Here is a 20,806-nt window from a genome sequence, read left to right on the forward strand (position 1 = left end):
CCCAGCGTGGGCTGTTGGAGAAGCCTGCTCCGGGGTCTCCCCCACCCCACCTGCTGGGGCCCTGGCGCCTCCTGCGCCCTCCACCCCCCTGCTCGGCCTCCCGGCCCCCATCTGCTCGGCCCTGCCAGCACCTGTTGAACTTCCCACAGCTTCTCCCCCGAGACGTCAGCCTGTCCCCCACGCCCCATCACAGTGGCGTCTGGTCCCTTCCCACCTGCCCAGTCTGAGCCCATGTCCCCACAGCCGCCACCGACCTTGCCACCGAGACCCCGAGGGCGGCTTTGTGCCCCCCCAGGCCGCCTGCTGTCCCCCGCCTGGGGGCCGCCCTCAGGGTCTCCTCCCACCTGGCCTCTGCCTGCCGCCCAGCATCTGTCCATCCTCCTGCACAGTCCAGGCTGTCTGTCCTTCCCCCGCCGCCTCCCAGTGTTGCTGTGCGTCCCCACGTCCCTGTGGACCAGCTTGACTCCTCAGCCTCCCTCGGCCAGGCCTTGTGCCCGAGGGTGACCTTCCCCGGGACGGACCCCGTATTTGGAGACCATATAGATACTTAACTGTGATGAGCTGCAAACCTCTCCTCTGCGCTTGCTCCTCGGTATTGGGGTTCTGTTTATGGAGACTTCTGAGACCCCCAAGTTTGTCATTTCTGGGGCCTCAACACCACTTCCCGCGCAGTTTCTGCTGGGGTGTCCCCCGAGAGAGCCCTCCTCACCACCGAGACCCTCACAACCCCCCCGTATCCCTCTTTCCGGTGGCTCCACGGCACGCTGGGCGAGTGTGAGTCTCACCCCCCACCGCCCGTCTGGGGGGACCCTCCGCCCTGTCCCCTCCACCCGCCATGGGCCTCAGGTGAAAGGCAGCCCCTCGCCCTCGCCCTTGCCCTCGCCCACGGGCTTAGACGGCCACGCCTGTTTCTGTGCTTTCCCCACGGGAAGCTCGTGCCTGGAGCTCTTCCTGTCGCAGCTTCGGGATATGTCCCGACACCTGAGCGGCAAGGGGTCCTCGGCTAGGGACATAGTAGGTACCTGCCACGGGCTCCGGAGCAGCCCGACCGGCGCCTGCGAGCCCGTGGTCCCCGCGCAGCACGAGCCTTGACCACCTGGACTCCCCTCTGCATCCGCGAAACCACAGTGGTGTCCTCCGCGGGGCTGCGGTCCGGGGCCGGCTGGCCCCCCATCCGCATCAGTCCCCATCCCTTAAGGGGATGTTGGCTCTCGTCACCTGTGTGTCCCCAACACACGCGGTCCTGACCAGTCCAAGGTTTCTGGAAAAAGAAAAAAATTGGTGTGAGTTGCACCTGGAGTCGTGTCCGATGCACACAGTGATTGGAGGATAATTGTCACTTTAAGACGTGAGCTCGTCCTCCAAAGACCTAGTGCGTCTCCTGCTTTTAAATGATCTTCATAAATTAAATAAATAAATAAATAAATAAATAAATAAATAAATAAATAAATAATCTTCTCTGCCTTCCAGGCAGTTTTGTTTTCATGACACGGGCTGTGTTTGTTCATTGTTTTAGGACTGAACCTGATTTGCCAACACGTTGCATATGGGATTTCTTTTTTACGCGATGGGTATGTTGGTGTGTGAGTAGGCGGGTGTGAATATGTGTATAATATATACTGTTTTAGGGGAGTATTCGTATCAAAATTAATTTAAATAGCGAGGCTGTTATGGTGTGTTTAGAGTCTTAAAGCTCTAGCCACGAAACCACCTGCTCCTTAAAGCACATTGCAGTTCCCTCGGGTTTTCCTCTTCACACAAGTTTGGTATTTGAGAATTTGCCAGGAAATTCCGTTTTGTCGAGACTTCAGATTTGTCGGCAGGTCACACACGCTGTCTGTGACTCGCTTACCGCCGTAGCCGTCCTGTCCCATCTCCGCGCATTTGCACCTTCTCTCTCCTTATAGCTTGGGTAGCCCTCGTGGCGACACGTCTTGAGCGAGAAGTTTCTTATTTATGTACCTTTTCCATCATTCATTTCTGTTTTTTTTTTATTTTTTTTTTCATTTCTGTTTTTTATCTTTACCAACTTTACTCTCCCTTCCGTCCTTGATCTAGCTCAGTTCTCTCTGTAGCTTTTGAGTTCGAACATGCACTTCACTTATTTCTCTATGATTTAATGGTGAATGAGGCTATGAATTTTCTGTGAGCTGCAGCTTTGACCTCACATCATCATCATCATCATCATCATCATTATTTTTACTAGTCCGGGTTCACAGATTTCATTTCCTCTTTGAACTCGAGAACTTCTTCAAGAAAGAGTTCTGTGAGTTTTCAGATGATCTGCAGAGTCTTCTGTCTTCTTGGAGGGTCAACTTCTAGTGCGTCTGTGCTCGCAGCCCCACACTTCCTGCTTCACGGGGAGGTTTATGCAGATTTCCTCGTAGCCTAAGATAAAGTCCATTTCCGTAATATTTCACGGACGTTTGTAAGGAGGGTGATGTTCCTTGTTTGGGAGCCACACGGTTTCATATAACACATACACACTCAGAGTATTTTACAAATCCTCTTTATTTTTACTTACTTTTGATTTCAGATTAGTGTAGTTTCCTCCAACTCTTGCACTTTTTTCGCACTTTTTAAAAAAGATTCTATTTATTTATTCAAGATAGAGAGAGAGAGAGGCAGAGACACAGGCAGAGGGAGAAGCAGGCTCCATGCAGGGAGCCCGACACAGAACTCGATCCCAGGACCCCAGGGTCACGCCCTGGGCCGAAGGCAGCACGAAACTGCTGAGCTACCCAGCATCCCAACTCTTGCATTTTTAAAAAATAGTTTATTTGTTCTGTCTGAAGCATCCTGTCATATCTTCATTTTGGAACGCGTGCCTCATCCACTGCTTAAATATCACCTTTGGGTTTGGTTTCGCTTTCTCATATGCACCCCCCCCTCCCGCCCACCCCGTAATTGAATTATCATTTTGAAAGCCGGCAAAGCCAGCAAAGACAGCAACAAAAGAGAAGATAGTAAGAGAGAGTTTTTCAACAAGCCCCTTGTGTTTCCTACTCCAGATCATATCAAATAATGATCTGATGTTACACACGGTAATTATGCGTACACACCTGTTCATGAGTTTTCCGCCTTCATCGTTTTTCAGAAGTCTGAGCGATGGCAAGCCCTCTGATTTAAAAGTTTCTCCAAGGCTGAGATCCATGAGCATAATTCCTTCCAAAAAGCGTAGGCACCTTATCTCCGTGTTTTCACCTAGGTGCTTGATAGCGATGAGATGCAGTCACAGCACTTGATGTGTTCATTCTGGACGCGGAGAGGCAAACCCCGCCACCCGAAGCATTCTGAAGTAGCACGCGGTGGGATTTTCCAGAGCGACAACAGTCAGACCTCTGTAGGACAACGCATACTCCCTTCCCCTGCCCTCGTGGCAACAAGTCTAACTTATTTCTAAGTGCATAAAATCGAGCTTAGTGGGGCCGCGCTCTTGTTCCGTGAGTGTCCGTTCATGAGCTTCGTCTCCTTCCAGGTGCGAGAGGGAGTGTCTCTTGGTGGCTTTCCGGAGGACTCTTGACCCAAAACGAGGTTTGTCCAAGAGTCCAGTGTGACATTACAGCCTCCACGGGTCTGATCTTGAGATTAAGACCCCCTTCGTGGGTGGTTTGCATTTGCCTCCACCAGCCCTTCTGAAACTGTACATTTAGGGTTCCCGGGGGAAGCTTCTAGAACCTGTGGGTGCTCTGGACCCGCTGTGGGAGTCTCCGGAGGCTCAGCGTGGGTGAACTTTGATACTCGTCTAATGTGAAGTCTGAGCTATCTTGGCCCCTTCCCTCGTGTCACTCTGTGTAAGCCGTGTGTCTTGTTCCAAAATGAGAATTATAGCTTACCGGGCTAGGCTAATTTGTACACGTGTATTGTCATAAATAATGTTTTGTCTCTTGTCTTGTTTTTTTTTTTTTGAGCATTTACTCTGCATTTCCCCTCTTTATGCTTCCCCGTTGTTCCCTTTGCATTTCATTTTTTGCTAAATTGACTGCATTTCTTTTTCCCCTTTGGTAATTTTGAAGATAAGCTACTTTATAGTCTATTACTAATTACTCTTAACGTCTTTGAAAACATGGTCTAACCTATATTTCTCTAATTAACCACAGAAACTATATAGCAGAGTTTCTTGAAGATGAGGAAATTAGCATATCTCCTTGCTCCAACTTTGTGCTTTCTATCAGTGTCATGTGCAATGCTTTACCCTGGGGTTTGGGCAGGAGTGATATCTTTTATCTTCTCTTCGAAGGAATATTTGTTACGCTTGCATTCTGTTTTATAACTACGTTTATAGCAATTATTTAGATTCCTTACTATATGGCTCATTTGCCTGTTCCTAATCTTTTTTTTATTATTATTATTAACCATAACTTTCCCATATTTGAGTTCTTCATTTCGATTCATCTCTTGGTTGGGTAGAAAACACCTGTGAGTGGTTATGTTTGTTTTTGTTTTTGTTTTTTTAACGAATGTTATGGGAATAACATATTTCTTGAGGTCTGACTCTGTTGTCTTTGCTGTTTAGCCACTTGGCTGGGCCATTCTCTTTTCTCCTCTAAATTATTTAGGAACAGATCTGTACTGTGTCTAAGAGAAATGCATTGAGGGTCATGGCACAATATTTTGTCTTAGTTTCCAAAGCTGACTCAGGTATCCACCTGTTTTTCAGACTTTGGTCAATTCTCTTGCCGGGACGGAGGTGGGGAGGGAGGTGTGGAACAGGATGTGGACATGAGACACACATATTCATGCCCCCATCTTTTTAGGCAGTATCCACCATTAAATACAGTAAACCCTTGAACAACATGGCAGTAGGGGTGCCAACCTCTCCCCACCCGACCCTGTTCAGTAAAAAAAAAAACCCATATATGATTTTTGACTCCCCTAAAACTGAACCACTAATAGCCTACTGCAGACTGAAAGCTTTGCCAATAACGCAAACAGTTGATCAACACGCATTTTGCATGTTACGCGCATGATATGTTGTATTCTTACACTGAAGTAAGCTGGAGAAAAGAAAGTGTTATCAAGAAAATCATAAGGAAGAGAAAAAGCATTTACAGTACTGGGCTATATTTATAAAAAATAATCCATGCGTAAGTGGACGTGTGCATTTCAAACCTGTGTTGTTCAGGGGTCAACCGTACTCATTGATTCATTCAGCAAGTATTGATTGAGCACCTACAGTGAATGCACCGGGCGTTGTGGGAGACACTGGGGACTGAGAAGAGTCAAACAGACAAGACTTCTCGTCTCCTGGAGCATGTGTGTATGTGCTGGGTAGAGGGAGGGACAGACCGTAAACGGGTGGCAAAATCGTCTTCTAGGGGGATGGTAATGCTACCGTACGTATACAGCTGCTCAAAACGGTGCACCTAGAGCTTTACAAGACGGCAACCCACTACAAAGGGGATAAAGAAACAAGAAAACTGTGATGGCGCCATGGTGGTGGAGGGGGATGGGGACTCGGGATGGCCTTCAAGTCCTCCTCTGCGGCAAATCCGTTGTGCGCACGCTCACGGTGCTTCTGACGGCCTCCCCTCTGAAATCACGGTACTTCTTTTTGCCTCCGATCCACCTCGGTGTGGTCCTACCCGTAGGCAGGTCTTGTGATTTTGCCCCCTGGTCTTCGAGGTCGTTGGCTTTGTTGGGTTAGGATTCCCCACGATCTGCATTACGCTCACAGCTGGAGACAGCAACGGCCCTGCGGGGGCACCCTAGAGCCCCCCATGCCTGCGCTAATGTGAGGGTCAGGAGTCGACAGGTCGATACTCCGCAAATTCTAGGAACAGCCCATGGACTCCAGTTTTTGGCCCGGTGGGTAGTACTGTTCTCATAAGGGGATGTTGAGGGGTGGCTGAGAGCTTGGCCCCTGGAATCAGATGGACTTGAACCTGCTGTTGCCATTGACTGACCAAGCAACCCTGGCAAATTACTTAACCTCTGCGTGCCTCGGTGTCTTTGTCTGTAAAATGGGCTACCTACCAAATAGTGTTACTAACGGATGACCATGACCGTGCTCGGAACAGGGCCTGCGCTTGGTCATCATCATTAGCGTATCACCGCGATCACTATTAACCATATGTTGTGTTGCCTGAAGGCTTTGTCACGTCCGTCTCTCCCCTCGGCCCAGACTCTCTATTCCTCCAAAACGGGAGACTGTGGGAACACGACTGGCTGTGTCTTAGGGGCCAGGTTCACTTCGCAGAGTCGGATGGGATGGCTTTGAGTAGCAGGCGGGGAAGGGGATTCCTGATATAGAAAAGGGGAAGATGGGTCCAGTCAAGGGAAGAAAGGAGCAGCTCAGCATAAGGAGCCACCAATTCCTTTGTTGTGTGCGTGTGCTTTTTTTGCAAGCATGATTTCATGATTATTTTTTTCACCTTAGCTTCATTATAATTAATAAGCCAAATATTGTGCTCACTTAAGTTTCAGTATCATTAATGCCCAACATCAATATAAATGTCATAAGGGGACTTAGGTGTTTGCGCATACTAGTTTTTACCCTCTTTATACTTTTACATTTGAAAGTGTTTAGTACTATATGTTGGCAAATTGAACACCAATAAAAAATAAATTTATAAATTAAAAAAATAAATAAAAGTGTTTCGTAGAAGCCTATATCATTTTTGCAGTCAGAAAAATTAAACACTGTTTTCATCTTGAAAAAGTATTACCCCAAAACCTATTACTCGAAAACAATTTTTATTCAGGGGCTCATGTCCAGCCTTTATCCACATGTAAATAAATGTGTAATAGCTGTAATCGGAAGTATACATATAATTTTATGATCTACTGTTTTACTTAAAGTGATGCTTAACGCTCTTTTTTCTGCAGGGTTGTATTTATCACTTAAATGATTTCGTTCAAACCCCATCACGTTAAAGGCTATAATTTACCTCGTATTATTAGGCTGGCATATAGGTTGTTCACATTTTTTTTTCCCTCTGTAATGAAATTATGTCACTATAAACATCTTTGTCCACGTGGCTCTTTTTCTTTTGAATTAGTTCCTAGAGATTCCTGGGTCAGAATATTTGAATATATATTGAATATATATATTCAAAAACTATTTGAATAGTTTTGTGGCTATTGATAAGAATTCACCTACTCCCTTCCAAAAGGATTATATCAGCTTTACTCTGCAACTGGCAATAAATACCTAGGAGTTTCCACGAAGCCTCCACAATATTGGGCTGTATATTTTTTCTTAATTTTTTTTTTACTAGTGAAATGCACGGTGTTTTTGTAGTCATTCTATTTTTTCTCCCACGAATCCCATGAGCCTACCCTCTGCTCATCTTGCTAATGTTCTTTTTTTTTTATTTATTTTTCTTGCTGATGTTCTTTTTTTTTTTTTTTTTTTTTCTTGCTGATATTCTTAAACAATTCTAAAAGCTCTACTTTAACATTGGTATTTACCCCTTGGCCATATTGGTTGCAGTTTTTTTTTCATTCTATTGTTTTTCCCTTTTAATTTTGGTTCAGTGCTTGCTTGTTTGCTTGCTACTCCATGTATATAGCACTTCCCTTGCCTCAACCTCCCCCGGGGGCCTGTTAGTCACTGGCATGAAAAGGGTTTTAAAGTAAGTGGTTTCAGAGGAGTGTGTCCTTAGGGCAAAGCAGGCGGGAGGCCAGGAAGTGGGTAGGCCGTGGGGATGGGCCAGCCTCACGCCTCCCCCAGGTTCCTCCAAGGCTTTGGTCTCTGGAAGACAGTTGCCCAGCACCCCCGTGCATAGTTCCTAGTTCCGTAGCTTTGAAGCTGCCTGAATCCCGCGGGCACACCTGTCATCCCATTTAGAGACCTGGGCCCGACGTGCCCTGCCCCCCGCTACCCCGGAGACTGTGTCCGCCGAGGACCCAGCAGGCCTCCCGCCCAGCGCCCAGCGCCCAGTGCCCAGCGCCCAGCACCCAGCGCCCAGCACCCAGCACCCAGCCAGTCCGCCCGACCCCGGTGTCGCGTTTCTTCCTTGCTCGTTAGGCCCAGCAGGTGTCCCCGGGCGCTCCCTGACCTCCCCTGCTCCTCTCTTGCAGTTTCCTGCTTCTTCAACTTCACCAGCCCGTCCGGGGTCGTCCTGTCACCCAACTACCCCGAGGACTACGGCAACCACCTCCACTGCGTCTGGCTCATCCTGGCCCGGCCCGAGAGCCGCATTCACCTGGCCTTCAACGACATCGACGTGGAACCCCAGTTTGACTTCCTGGTCATCAAGGATGGAGCGACGGCTGAGGCCCCGGTCCTGGGCACCTTCTCAGGAAACCAACTCCCCTCCTCCATCACAAGCAGCGGCCACGTGGCCCGTCTCGAGTTCCAGACCGACCACTCCACGGGGAAGAGGGGCTTCAACATCACCTTCACCAGTGAGTCCCCGCACGGTCGACAGCGCCCCCAGGGAGGAGCAGGATGAGAGGGGCCCAGAGCCGAGGGCTGGGCGGGGTCCCATGATCAGAAACCAGAAAGCGCTGGCTGCTGGCCGGGGTGCTTTTCCTCGGATTCCCTCTCTTTTGAGCATTTGCTTCCTGTAGGTGTGACGTGTAAGGTCCAGCCTGGGCCCTCGCTTCTCCCTCCTCCCTCCCCCTCCTGGAGGGCAGCTGTGTCACCCGTCCTCATCGCCCACCCCCCTCAACGTGCCCTCCCCTCCCCCGCTCCTTGAACACCTGCTTACGGTTGACATTGGGTGTCCCCAGCGGGGCTCGCGCTCTGCTTGGCCCAGTTCCCACCCAGGAGTTGAATCAGGAGCAAAGGTCTGCAGTGGCGGCGTTTCTGCTTGGATCTGAGGCTTAATAAGCTGTGTTATCGGGGCACTTCCCCGTTGCCCTCTTGGGGCCACAGTCCAAAACCTGTACCCTCCCAGTTTCAACCCTGGGCTGCTTCTCTAGAAGCAGCCTGAAGCTAAGTGCTAATCCTTTTCATTCCTGTGTCTCCTGGGACCGTAGCGAGGAGGAGGGCGCGGGGCCGAGAAGCAGCAAGACTGCCAAGGTAGCAGCAGGTGCTCATGGGTCATGAGGAGCCGTGGACCGCGCGAGCTCAGCCAACGCCGAGCAGGCGGGTGGGGCTGAGGCTGCACCTGCGGGGCAGGTCCGCAGATCTTCTCCGGGGGCCACCGTGAGATGCAAGCGCCCACTTCGCATCCTGCCCCACGCACAAACACGCACGGAGCCTGGCACCTCCCCCACACAACTGGGTCCCCGGGCCCTCGGTGAGCTGGGGTCGTTGGGGACCTCGGGTCCCAGGGCACCGCCCAAGCTGGAGCCGCTTCCCAGCATCCCTTCCATACCTTGAGGAACACAAGCACACTTGCTAGCAACAATCTCAGGGCGTGCCTCTTCCCGGGACACCTGCCCCCGCCGCCCACTGGAAGAGGACGCAGGGCCCAGGCCCACGGCACCGCCTTCCCAGGCTCGCACTGCCGCTCCGGCCTCCAGCTCATCCACATGTGCTTGCTCCACATGAGATCATGAGCCCTGGACAGCTGGGGGCTTGCATGCTTGCCTCCGTGTCCCTGTGGCCAGCCCAAAGTCTGGACCCGCTAAGGATCGGCAAGTGCTCGCGGAACTGAGAGCTCCATGAGTGACCAATGCCCTTTCTCCCCCCCAACCCGGTGGGAGGCAGGAAGAGGAGGGGCGAGAGGCATCCTAGGGACGGTGAGGGCGGGCCACCCCGCAGGCTCAGTGCCGGTGCGCAGGGCAGCGGCGAGCCGGGGACGGCACTAGCTACTGTGTCCCGCCAAGGGCCCACTTTCCAGAAAGCAGCCGGCGCTGAGTCCTTGGTGGAGGCTGGATGGAGAGGCAGCAGGCGGGGACCTGACCCAAGGGAGGCTTCCTCCCCAGGGCTTCTCCGCTCCTGAAAAAATGACACACGTACAACACATACACACGGTGCAAACAGGGCATGTCAAAGAACAAGTGTTAATTAGGCCCCGGAGCCCCCCCACCTCCACCCCCAGGGATGATTCTCGCCAGACTTTGCTGTTTCCAGAGATAGTTGGGTGCATAAATAGACATAATTGCTTTACACTTGGCCCCGTTGCTAAATCAGAATACCCAAGGGGATGAGGCCCTGGAATGAACATGTTTGGAGTGTTTGGAGCTGATGCCAGGGTAGCGGGTGCTGCAGGAGTCCACGGGCAGGTGTCGGGGGACAGACCTGAGGCTCCTCGGTCACACGTGGCCGACGATCATGTGGGCCGAGCTTCAGTCTGCGCCGCGTGGGGGCCCCCCTCCCAGAAGCCCCTCCGTTGCAAGACAGCACGGGCTGCTCCTCATCGTGCTCGCTTGAGGTCGGCGCCCCGGTAACAAGGACCAGCGATCCCCCTGCACGCCCAGCGCTCTGGGCAAAGCGGGTCCTTCCTCCTTCTGGGGCGTTTGAGCGATGATGCGGGCGGCTGCCACCCCCAGCACCCGGCGCGGCCGTACCCCGTGGCCGCCGCTGCAGGCCGCCCTGCACAGGTTCAGGAGCCAGGCTCTGTCTGCCCCTTCCGCACGCCGGGAAACTGCGGCTTGGAAAGGCGCACAGGTATTAAATCCTTGACTTAGAGCCTTTGCCCCTGACGTTGGACGTGGCTCCATAGTCCCTTGTGGCCCCAAGCACCGCCCTGCTTCCGCAGCATCTCTTGAAATGTCAGGCAGCCTCCCGGCCATTGGCCCCGTGAAGGAAGCTGGGGCCCAAGTGTGGGGGCGCCCACCCGGCTCCACAGGGGATCATCACCTCATTGCCACATCAGAGGCCCCCCGCGCTGGCCTCCACTGGGAAGGACGCCCGGGTCTGCGGGGCTCTTGCCTCCAGCAAGACCCAGCAGCCTCTGAGGCCCTTGTGTCCCTGGTTGTGCACGTGTTTCAACCACTAGGGGATTTCGGAGGCTTGCAAACGGGTGTGCCCGCCCAGCCAGGGCGCCCGGTCCCCTGGGGGGCTCCGTCCTCACGACAGCAGGGATGCACGGGGCGTGTGGCTCAGAGGCTGATGCTCCAGAACCTGGCGCCCCTGGGGAGGGCGGGCTGGGGACGTGCTCCGTGGAGGCAGAGCGGGCCTGGGAGGAAGGCAGGGGATTCATACCGCGGAGTCCTTACCATCTGTCAGGCGCCGTCCCAAACATCCTCCACTGTAGGATTCATACCAACTTTCCTTTTATTTCTGTCCCAAAATGACCCTGCCAGGGAAGTACGGTCCCCACTTTATAGGTCGGGAAACAGGCTCAGCGCAATTACATAAGTTGCCCAGAACTGTGTACTGAATAAGAGGCAAAGCCCAGTGAAACCCGCACGTGCCCTCCCTCCCGTGCCCCATGCCCCTGCGTCGTCGCTTGTCTGGACGGGCGAGAGGCAGCCTGACGGCCGCGAGGAGATGAAGGGAATGGCTTCCGACAGGCTGGGGGCCAGGGCACCTGCTTTCTGATGCTTAGTGTCTATTAGTGTCACAGGACTCAGAGTCCAGCTCATCTGCAACATAAATGACCCCGTAACTGTCTGCGGTTAGGGCAGCGCGGAGTGCATGTGATAGTAGGAGGCCGCCTGGCTCCTAAGCCACGTGGAGCCTCAGTTTCCTCATTTGTAGCCTGGGGTCATCGTGCCGACCTCATGGAGTTGTGCAGGCTGTGAATGAGCTGACGTGGGATACACTTGGCCCCGTGCCTGGTCCCAGGATGCCCGTTGGGACCAAGTGGGACTGGGTGCTCAGGACGGCGGAAGAGCCAGTGTGTCAGTGTCCTGCTCTCTGCCCAGGACAGCTCCGGGTCCCGGGGTCTCTGGTTCTGGGGCACCTGCCCCGCCTCCAGCACAGCGGGTCTTTGTGGAATGGCGGGGGGGCCTGGGGCTGGGCTTAGAAGCTCACTTTCTCCGGGGGGTGGGGCCATCTGCGCACCGGCCTTCCTAATCACACCCTGACCCCCTTCCACACAGCCTTCCGACACAACGAGTGCCCTGACCCTGGCGTGCCAGTGAACGGCAAGCGGTTTGGGGATAGCCTCCAGCTGGGAAGCTCCATCTCCTTCCTGTGTGATGAAGGCTTCCTCGGGACCCAGGGCTCGGAGACCATCACCTGCATCCTGAAGGAGGGCAGCGTGGTCTGGAACAGTGCCGTGCTGCGCTGTGAAGGTACGTGCGGGCCGGAGCTTCGTCACAGACTCTGCAGAGGCCCAAGAGAGCCGTCTGTGTGGTCCTTCCCCCGTCCCAGGCCCTGGGCGGCCCTCTCACCCTCACCGGGGTGGCAGGGCTCTGTGGAATGACTTAGCATAGAAATTTGCATTGTAACTGGAGGAATGCTGGTTTGAGGCCATCAGGCATGAGGACGCCTCTTCTCTCAACGGAGAGCCCTCTCCGAAACCCCGCTTCCAGCTCCTGCCCAGGGGAGCTCTGTGAGCCCAAAGCATTGTCAGCGCTGCACAGGCTCAAGGCTTTCAGGCTGCCTGGCACTCTCTCCTCCACGTGCCAAGCACCCGGGCCAGCGTGTGGGAAGGCCAGGAGAACGAGCGGGGGAGCCGCACAGCACACCCCGCCCGGAGCTGACGGGTGGGAGGAGGATGAGGGGGGACCGCTGACCACTCGGTGCGTGTGGCGGAGCATCTGAGTGCAGGTGGGCTCTCAAGCCCCTGGGCAGAGGCTGGAATCCTGGCAGGTCACCTTCTCCCTCTGAGCCCCTGTCTGCTCCAGCTGAAAGCAGAGGGAGTGATAAGAACAAGGTATAAAGGGCAGCTCCTGGTGTAATGTGAGTTCCCAGAGGGTTCGCTGTGCTGCTGCTGGGTTGGAAGCTCCTGAGGTTAGGGCTCCTCCTTGGCCCCACAGCCACAGCTGGCAAATGGTTAGACACTTAGATGCTTGCTCAGTACTGGTTGGTGAGTTACTGGATGGAAGGATGGATGGATGGATGGATGGATGGATGGATGGATGGATGGAAGGAAGGAAGGAAGGTTGGATGGATGGATGGATGGATGGATGGATGGATGGATGGATGGAAGGAAGGTTGGATGGAAGGATGGATGGATGGATGGATGGATGGATGGATGGAAGGAAGGAAGGTTGGATGGATGGATGGATGGATGGATGGATGGAAGGAAGGAAGGAAGGAAGGAAGGAAGGAAGGAAGGAAGGAAGGTCGGATGGATGGGTGAAAGACCTTAAAATATCTGTTCTAGGTTAGTCCCTCCTAATGGCCTCCAGAGCCTGACCTCCCCTGCACCGACTGTCCTTTGCCTCCACCCTGGTGTTTACCCTCTGAGTCACCCCGGGCAAATGACTTGGCCCCTTTGTGCCCCAGCTGCCCCATGTATAAAGTGTAGCCTGGCCACAGGGTCATTGTGGGCATGCACTGTCCTTGGAGCAGTGGAGCCGTGTCTGGCAGGGAGGCAGCATTCAGTAGTGTTGGCCATGAGGATTATTTTAACCCAGATTTTAACCATTTCTTCACCAGACCTGTCAGATAAGTACTGCTCCACTTTGGGGGTTGGGTGATGCTCATCCATCCTTCCGGGCACCGGCCTCAGTCCTGCCCTGAGCAGATGGCTTTTCCCCCCCACGTTCCCACAGTGAGGTCCACACAGTCTCACTGCTATTTTCTCCAGTGGAGTGACCTTTTTTGGAAATGACCAAAGCTTTAGAGTCAGAGAAACAAGGTGAAAGTCATAGCTTCACGCCTTCCCAGCCGTGGAACTAGGAGGTGACATCAGCCCATCCTGGCAACAGCGGGGTAGCGGAGCGTGTGGGTTGGGGCTGCTTGCAGGTGAGGCACAGCCTCTGCCAAGCCCCCGTGCAGAGTCCAGGTCTGGAGGACTGTCCACCTCTCCTTCAGGCGCCCTCATCCTCCCTCATCCTCCCTCATCCTCCCTTCCGACGTCTGTGGTTGGCCTCTCCTTGGCCCACCTCCTCTAGGACACCTGCTGTCTCTCCTCAGCAGACCCTTCCCTTCTCCTAATTCCTTTTGTTCTTCGGGGGCCACTGCTGGGCCGCTCTCTTGGACACTTGGTCCCCAGTCATTTCATCTTTCCTGACCAGCTCCGCGACCTCTAGTCCTGTCTCCCCACCCAGTTCCCCGGGGGGACGGGAGCCCAGGCTCCCAGTGTCCCCAAGGCTGCGGGGGCCCCATCCTCGTGGGCTGACCAGCACCCGCCCCTGCACCAGGGCTTGGAAGCTGCAGACTGCACCCTCTGTGCGGCCTGCCCTCCTGGAGCGGGTGCTCCTTGAGCCCAGAGCTGCTGGTGCGTGGGGGCCCCAAGGCTGTGCGGGCATGCCCGACAGGACTAGACCCACTGTTTCACGGGGCAAGATCCTGATTTGGGGACTAAAAGGGCCCCGTCCGTCACTCGGGTGGGTGGGGGCGGGTGGGGGAGTGCCAAGATTGGAGCGCATCAGACACAGGGAGCACCCCAAGATCCGCACAGGGACGAGCCTGCTGTTTCCTCGGGGGGCTAGCCGCTTGCTGGCTGCTGGCCTGGCTGTCAGGGACCCAGGTAGCAGCATATCGGGGGGCAGAGCGAGAGACCCCAGCTCGGGTGGTCAATCCCGGGCTTAACACCGTGGGGCAGTCGGGGTGGAGAGGCCCCTGAGGACACGGACCACCCCCCCCCCCGGGGCTCCTCTCCCCCGTGTCCCAGCCCCGGGAGAAGCCTGCTTTGTAATCAGCATCTTTTGTCTTTTCCATTTTTTTTCTCATTGTGTTTTTGATTAAGTGTCCCCACCTTGTGGACAATTAAATGCAAAAGCTAATAGTCTTAAAAAAAAAAAATCTTTTAATATATGCTAAGAGCCACTTAGCTTCTAAGAGGCTCTAATGGGACAAGGGAGAAAATGGCATCTTCCCCTAAATTTAGAAAGAAGGACGATCATCCGGTTGCTCTACTGCAAAGTCGGCGAACTTTTTCTTAAAGGGCCATCTGGGGAGGTGTCCTGGGCTTCGGGGCTGGAGGGGCCTCTACTCAGGTAGACGGTACCTAAGTGGACGGGCTGGATTTGGCCCCCAGGCTGCCCCCGGGTGTCTCTAATAAATAAATTTCTTTAAAAAATCTTTAAAAAAAAAAAAAGCAGGTTTTGACTCTTCCCATCCTGATAGAAAATTAAAACAAAAGGAAGTGTATTGTCTGTGGCAAAAAACCAAGAAGACAGGACCCCACATGGAAGCATCAGAAATTGGCAGCATAAAACAGAATGACAGCGGTGAGACAAACACATCAGTTATGACAGTAAAGGTAATTAAACTCCCTATTAAAAGACAAAGAATCTAAAAAAAAAAAATTAAAAAAAATAAAAGACAAAGAATCTCAAAGAGGGTTTAAGAAAAAAAAAAAAAAAGGCTGCTTATAAGAAATACCCAGGGTGGGGGGGGGTAAAAGGAGATCGATCATCTACAGTGAGTACGTAGACTCATTTTTGCAGTAATACTTGGTGGTTGTAAAAAAATCTAAGCAAAACAAACAAAAAATCTAAGCAATACGTAAGTGCGATTAAGTTCAAACTGAAAATCCTCATTTCCCCACCCGACTCCCTCGCACAAAGTGGTTTGAGTTTGGTGTGAACGCGTCCACGTTGTTGCTCTCCGGGTGCAACACCCCATGTGTTACTTTTATAATCAGAAAATTACAATGTCCTCTAGAAACGACCGAAGGCCGGTTCTCCCCTTGCGCACAAGAGGAATCGGAGTCATCGTTGTCGTAGCTCATTTAGGCCTCAGAGGAAGGAGTCGGGGCGATCACTGAGGCCCTGACATGATCTCGCCAGCTCGCCTGGTCCCCCCCAACCCCAGGAGAAGGATGTCGTCCTGCTCCGAGCGCAGGAAAGCGGCAGCCAGCCAGGTGGCTTGTCCTGCCTGCGACCCCCCCAGCCACTGACGGCCAAGCGTCTGCATCGCCCTGGGGTCGAGGCTGAGTGCTCCGTGTAGGTCGGTGTACAGAATCCTCACGACAACCCCAGGAGGTGAGAACCGCTGTTGTCCTCCTGTCCCAGATGAGACAGCTCAAGTGCAGGGCAGTGACGTGATTTATCCACAGCGAAGTGCGTGGGACGGTCAGGATCCCAGGCCGACAACCGCTACTTTAAAAAAAAAAATTATTTATTTATTCATGAGACACAGAGAGAGAGAGAGAGAGAGAGAGAGAGAGAGGCAGGGACACAGACAGAGGGAGCCCGACATGGGACTCGATCCCGGGACCCCGGGGTCACGCCCTGGGCCGGAGGCGGCCCTACACCGCTGCCCAAGAACCAGTACTTCTAAGCACCAGATGAGGCCTGCGTGGTTCTCGTTCTGGGCGTGTGGAACTGCTTCTGGCCACCGGCACCTCCTCCGAGGGGGCGGTCAGCCTGGCGCTGCCCCGTCCACCCGCAGTGGCCGGCAACCTGGGCCCCAAGCCACACCGGCCGCTTCCTAACTGTGCTTCTGGACCCGTGGGCGGACCCCTTGTCCCGGCTCCCGCGCTCTGCGGTCAGGCCCACAGCGGTGCCCGCCTCACGGGGGGTCGTGAAGGCAAACGCACGGGGAAAGAGAAAGCTCGGCGTCTAGCCCCCATGAGGCTCGGGGAGGACTCGCTCTTGGCCCCCTTGTGCCCCAGCTCTGTTTGCGGGTGCTCCCCGCCTGGCGCAGCTTGAGCGGTGGGGAGCAGGAGTCGTGGGCCCCGTCACGGGGGCACCAACCCCTCACCAGCAGCCCGGGGCGCCATCGGAACCGAATCCCACAGCTCTGGAAGCTAGAAGGCCAAGGTCGGGGGGTCTGCAGCAGCCGGGTTCCTCCTGAAGCCGCTCCCTTGGTGGCTTCCAGATGGCTGCGTCCTCACGTGGCCTTTGCATTCTCACCTTACGGGGATGCCGGTCCTACTGGACCAGGGCCACGTCCTGATGATCTTATTAACCTTGCTTACGACTCTTTCAGGGCTCTCGCTGCAAAGACTCCTGGGGTTAAGGCTTCATCCTATGAATGTGGCAGGGGACGAAGTTCGGGCCTAACACCCCGTCTGTCTACCCTTCAAACAGGATTTCGTTCCTTCGACAAAGTATTTATTGAGCACCTGCCGTGCGCGGGCACTGGGTCGGGCACGGGGTCCCTCTGCGGTCTTGGTCCTGAGCTCTTGTCTGTGTGCAAAGCAGGAAACCTCCCCGTCTTGGCTTCCGTTGTGTGTGTGCGTAGGGACTGTGAGTGTGAGCGTGAGTGTGTATGAGTGTGCGTGCATTTCCTTTATGTGCCCCCCACGCCTTGAGCGGAACGTTCCAGACAGCGCACGCCAACCACACAGCTTCACCGGGTCCAAACTCACAGCCTGTTTTGCGGCATCCGTACCCCTCCCCGTCGCCCCCGCCACTGCCCCCTTCTGGGGTGATCGTGGAGCAAATTCCAGGCGAAATGGTTCATCCACAGCATTTGAGTGTGTATCTCTAGCAGATAAGAAGAACTCTTTAGGACATAAGTGCAATACTATTGCCCTCGGTAGCTCAGTGGTTTAGCACCGCCTTCAGCCCAGAACGTGATCCTGGGGTCCCAGGATCGAGTCCCACGTCGGGCTCCCGGCGTGGAGCCTGCTCCCCCTCTGCCTGTGTCTTTGTCTATCTCTCTCTGTCTATCATGAATCAATAAATAAAATCTTTTAAAAATAAATAAATTAATTAAAAATTTAAAAATGAAAATAATTACTTAATACAATCAAATTTCCATAATTGTCCGACACTTTTTTTTTTTTAATTTTTTAAGCCAGAACTCTGCTCGGGTTCCCACATCACAGTTACCGCACACTTGTCAGCTCTTTCAGTCCGTGGATGTCTCCCCCTGCCCCCCAGCCCCGGCGAATATTTGTTGGCGAAGCCGCGTCGTTTATCCTGAATTTCAGTGATCACATCCCTGAAAGGAGGTTGTTTAACACGATCGTCTCTTTCTTGTAGTTCCTTTAATTGGCAGTGGGGTCTAAAGACCTAATCAGATTTAGGTTCCATTTTTTGACCGGGAATATGTTGCGGCCGGGGCTCTGCGCCACCGTCAGAGACACGCAGTGCCCAGCACGCTCTTGTTTGAGGATGTTGAAGCCACCAGCGGGATTGAGAACGTTGTGCCCAAGATCGCGAATCCGAGAAACCACCGAGGAGCCGACACCGATGCAAACACACGAGGTTTTATTCACAAGCTCAAGCTTGGGTCCAAGTATACCCAACACAGCGGAGCAGGGACTTGGACCCCGAGACTAAGAGGCGTAGCAGCTTTATAGGGACCAGTGGCCAATGGGATTCGCAGAAAGTTGCACAGTCATGCTGGTCCACATGCATGTGGCTGATTGAATTACATTTTACCCTAAAGTATCCATTTGAACTGGCCTATCACTGAGCCAAGTTCCGATTAGGGTGTGCCCCGGGCTTGACTAGGGTGGGGCAGCGCCCCTAAGCAATAAGCAGGTCAGCACAAGGCGGGTGCAGCACAAAATGGAGTTAGTCCTGCTCTGCTTGTCCAGGGGTAGGGGATTTTTGTTAAATTTCCTGGGTCCCACAAGAAGTACCCACCTGCCACCGTTTCCTCCTGTTGTATGAGCTCAGATACTTAAGGAAAACTTGCCCCCGTCACCTCCTCGGTTACCCTGATGTATAGTTCAGGAAGGAAAGGCAGAGAAAAACCCCATTATTTTCCTTTATTTATCAGTTTTTATTCAATGAGTCGATCCCCTAACATCGCCTAAAGTTGGACGTTTTTAAATATCATTACATTTTAGTGGATTTAAACAAATCCATCGCAGTTTTCCCTCTAACCCACGTGCCGGTTGTCCCGTTGGCCGGTGGGAGCCTTTAGGGAGCGGCCCAACCTCCTCTAGAACAATCTCTGTCCCCGACCTGGAATCAGCCATTTCTCCAAGGAGATCTCCAAGGATTTCATGTCTCCAAGGAGACCAAAAACGTCCATTTTTGGTGGAAAGTGGTGTTTGGAGTCTGGGCACCGGGGGCGATCGCTGCTTCGCTGCTCCGGGGTCGGCCCTTGTCTCCAAGGCTTTTCAATGAACTGAGCTGAAGATAAGGATGCGGGACGGGTGCGCTTCATTTCAGACATCAGAACGCTCTCTTCTCGGCTCCCTTGAGGTCACGTCCGTACCCGCGTCCGTTCCTGCTGAAGATTCCAGCCCCGCGGACGCCCACACAGCTTCCCGTCCTCCCTGGGACACCCCGGGGGTCTCTGGGCGGCCCCACCCCGACCGCAGCAGCCCCGTGACTACTGAAAACGGTTTAAGCTGCTTTCCTTCCGACTGCTCCTCCTCCCAGACGCTCCTGGGGATGGCGGTGCTCCGAGGCCTCTTCCAGGAGTTCCTTCATGAGTGGTCATGCCCCCCGACCGGTCCCGGACCATATTCGCAGACTTCACACCCTGCTTGCGAGTTTTGGCAAAATGGCTCATCAGATTCAAACCTCCCTTTTCAGTAGTGAAAAAATATTTACGGAGTCCCAGACATGAGCCTCCAGAGGGAGATCCGTGTGCGGCAGTCTGGCTTTGGCCCCGTTTCCTCTCCGCCCCGTTCCCTCCGTCTTTCCGCAGATGATCTGGAGTTGCGGGCTTCGCACCGGTCGCTAAGGGGAGTCCGCGTGTGTGCGTGTGTTCTCCCGCCGCTCTGTTCGATGATTGGAATCGTGCGATTATTTTTTTACCTCTTTTTTAAAAAAAGATTTATTTATTTATTCATAAGAGAGAGAGAGAGGCAGAGACACAGGCAGAGGGAGAAGCAGGCCCCATGCAGGGAGCCCGACGCGGGACTTGATCCCGGACGCCGGGGTCACGCCCTGGGCTGAAGGTGCTGCTAAACCGCTGCACCACCAGGGCTGCCCACTTTCTTACCTCTTTACGTCGCTTTTTATTTACTTACTAGTATATTCCGGGGACCACTCCCTGGCTTCATACAGAACGTACATCATTCGTGCTTGTAGCCGCTTGTCCATCCCGTTGATGACTCCGGTTCCTTCGCGCAGCTCCCTGTGGCTGCCCAGGTGGGTTCCTCCCATTGTTTTGCTCCTGTAGATCATGCTGCTTTGTACCGCCCCGTGCGTGTACGTATATGTATGTACCTTCCTAACCCAGCAAGAATATCCTCGGGAGAGAGTTCTAGAAGCAGAGTCGCTGGGTCAGGGTGGGTGCGTGGGAATGGTGCCGTCCGTTTCCAGAGTTCCCTTAGCGGGCGTCGTGCCGTCTGTGCTTCCCGTGGCAAAGCACCGGACACCTGCTCTCCCCGCACCTCCGGTGTCACCGAATTTAGGTTCTGCCCGAGTGATGGACGAAGGTGTTTTCTCGTTGTTTTAGTATGTATGTTTTCTCAGAACGAGGCCCCCGGACGTTACAGGAGCCCGGAGGTGCCCTCCCCGCCCCGGGGGGTTTTCTCCCTGGTGCGTGAGGATAAGCCAGAGGGTGTGAGGGCCCGGACGCATGGAAAGGTCCAGCAGCCCGGGAGCCGCAGAGACGAGCCTGCAAGGCAGCACAACAGCACAGCAGATCTGGCTCCCCGACGGGGTCGTACGCACGCCTTGGTGGTACCCGAGCTCTGAACGGAGGGCGGCCCGGCCGGGGAGGACCGTGCGATCGACGGCTCTCCGGAAGGTCAGCAAGGAAGTGAGGAGCTCCTGGTGCACCGCCCGGGCGGCTGGATGCGCTGAGCCGAGGCCCGGAGACAGTCCCTGCTTCTACTGCAGGAGGACCCGGGGCCGAACAGTGGCCCCCGCCCCTGGTCCCCACCACACGCCTCCACGGCTCACGCATGCATCAGAGAAAGAGCCGAATGCACTAGCCGGCCCAGTGCGATGCAGCACTGGGTCCCGAGAGCTGGGGTTACCCAGGAAGTGGCGACATCCCCATGCCACGTTCGCTGCCAGCGTTTGATGTGAGTGCTGA

At 54.1% G+C, this 20,806-nt stretch overlaps 1 protein-coding gene across 7 annotated transcripts in view; it reads left to right on the forward strand.

Moving 5' to 3' along the window:
- The window catches only part of CSMD2 (CUB and Sushi multiple domains 2), a 492,622-nt gene that overhangs the window by 289,065 nt on the left and 182,751 nt on the right, over positions 1-20,806 (forward strand). For all 7 annotated transcript variants that reach the window (XM_072772036.1, XM_072772037.1, XM_072772043.1 and 4 more), the window contains 2 exons: positions 8,026-8,352; positions 11,887-12,081. In XM_072772036.1, coding sequence (XP_072628137.1) covers positions 8,026-8,352; positions 11,887-12,081 — 522 coding nt within the window. The remainder of the gene's footprint in view (positions 1-8,025; positions 8,353-11,886; positions 12,082-20,806) is intronic.

Source organism: Canis lupus, chromosome 13, assembly GCF_048164855.1.
Source record: "Canis lupus baileyi chromosome 13, mCanLup2.hap1, whole genome shotgun sequence".
NCBI classification, from domain to species: domain Eukaryota; kingdom Metazoa; phylum Chordata; class Mammalia; order Carnivora; family Canidae; genus Canis; species Canis lupus.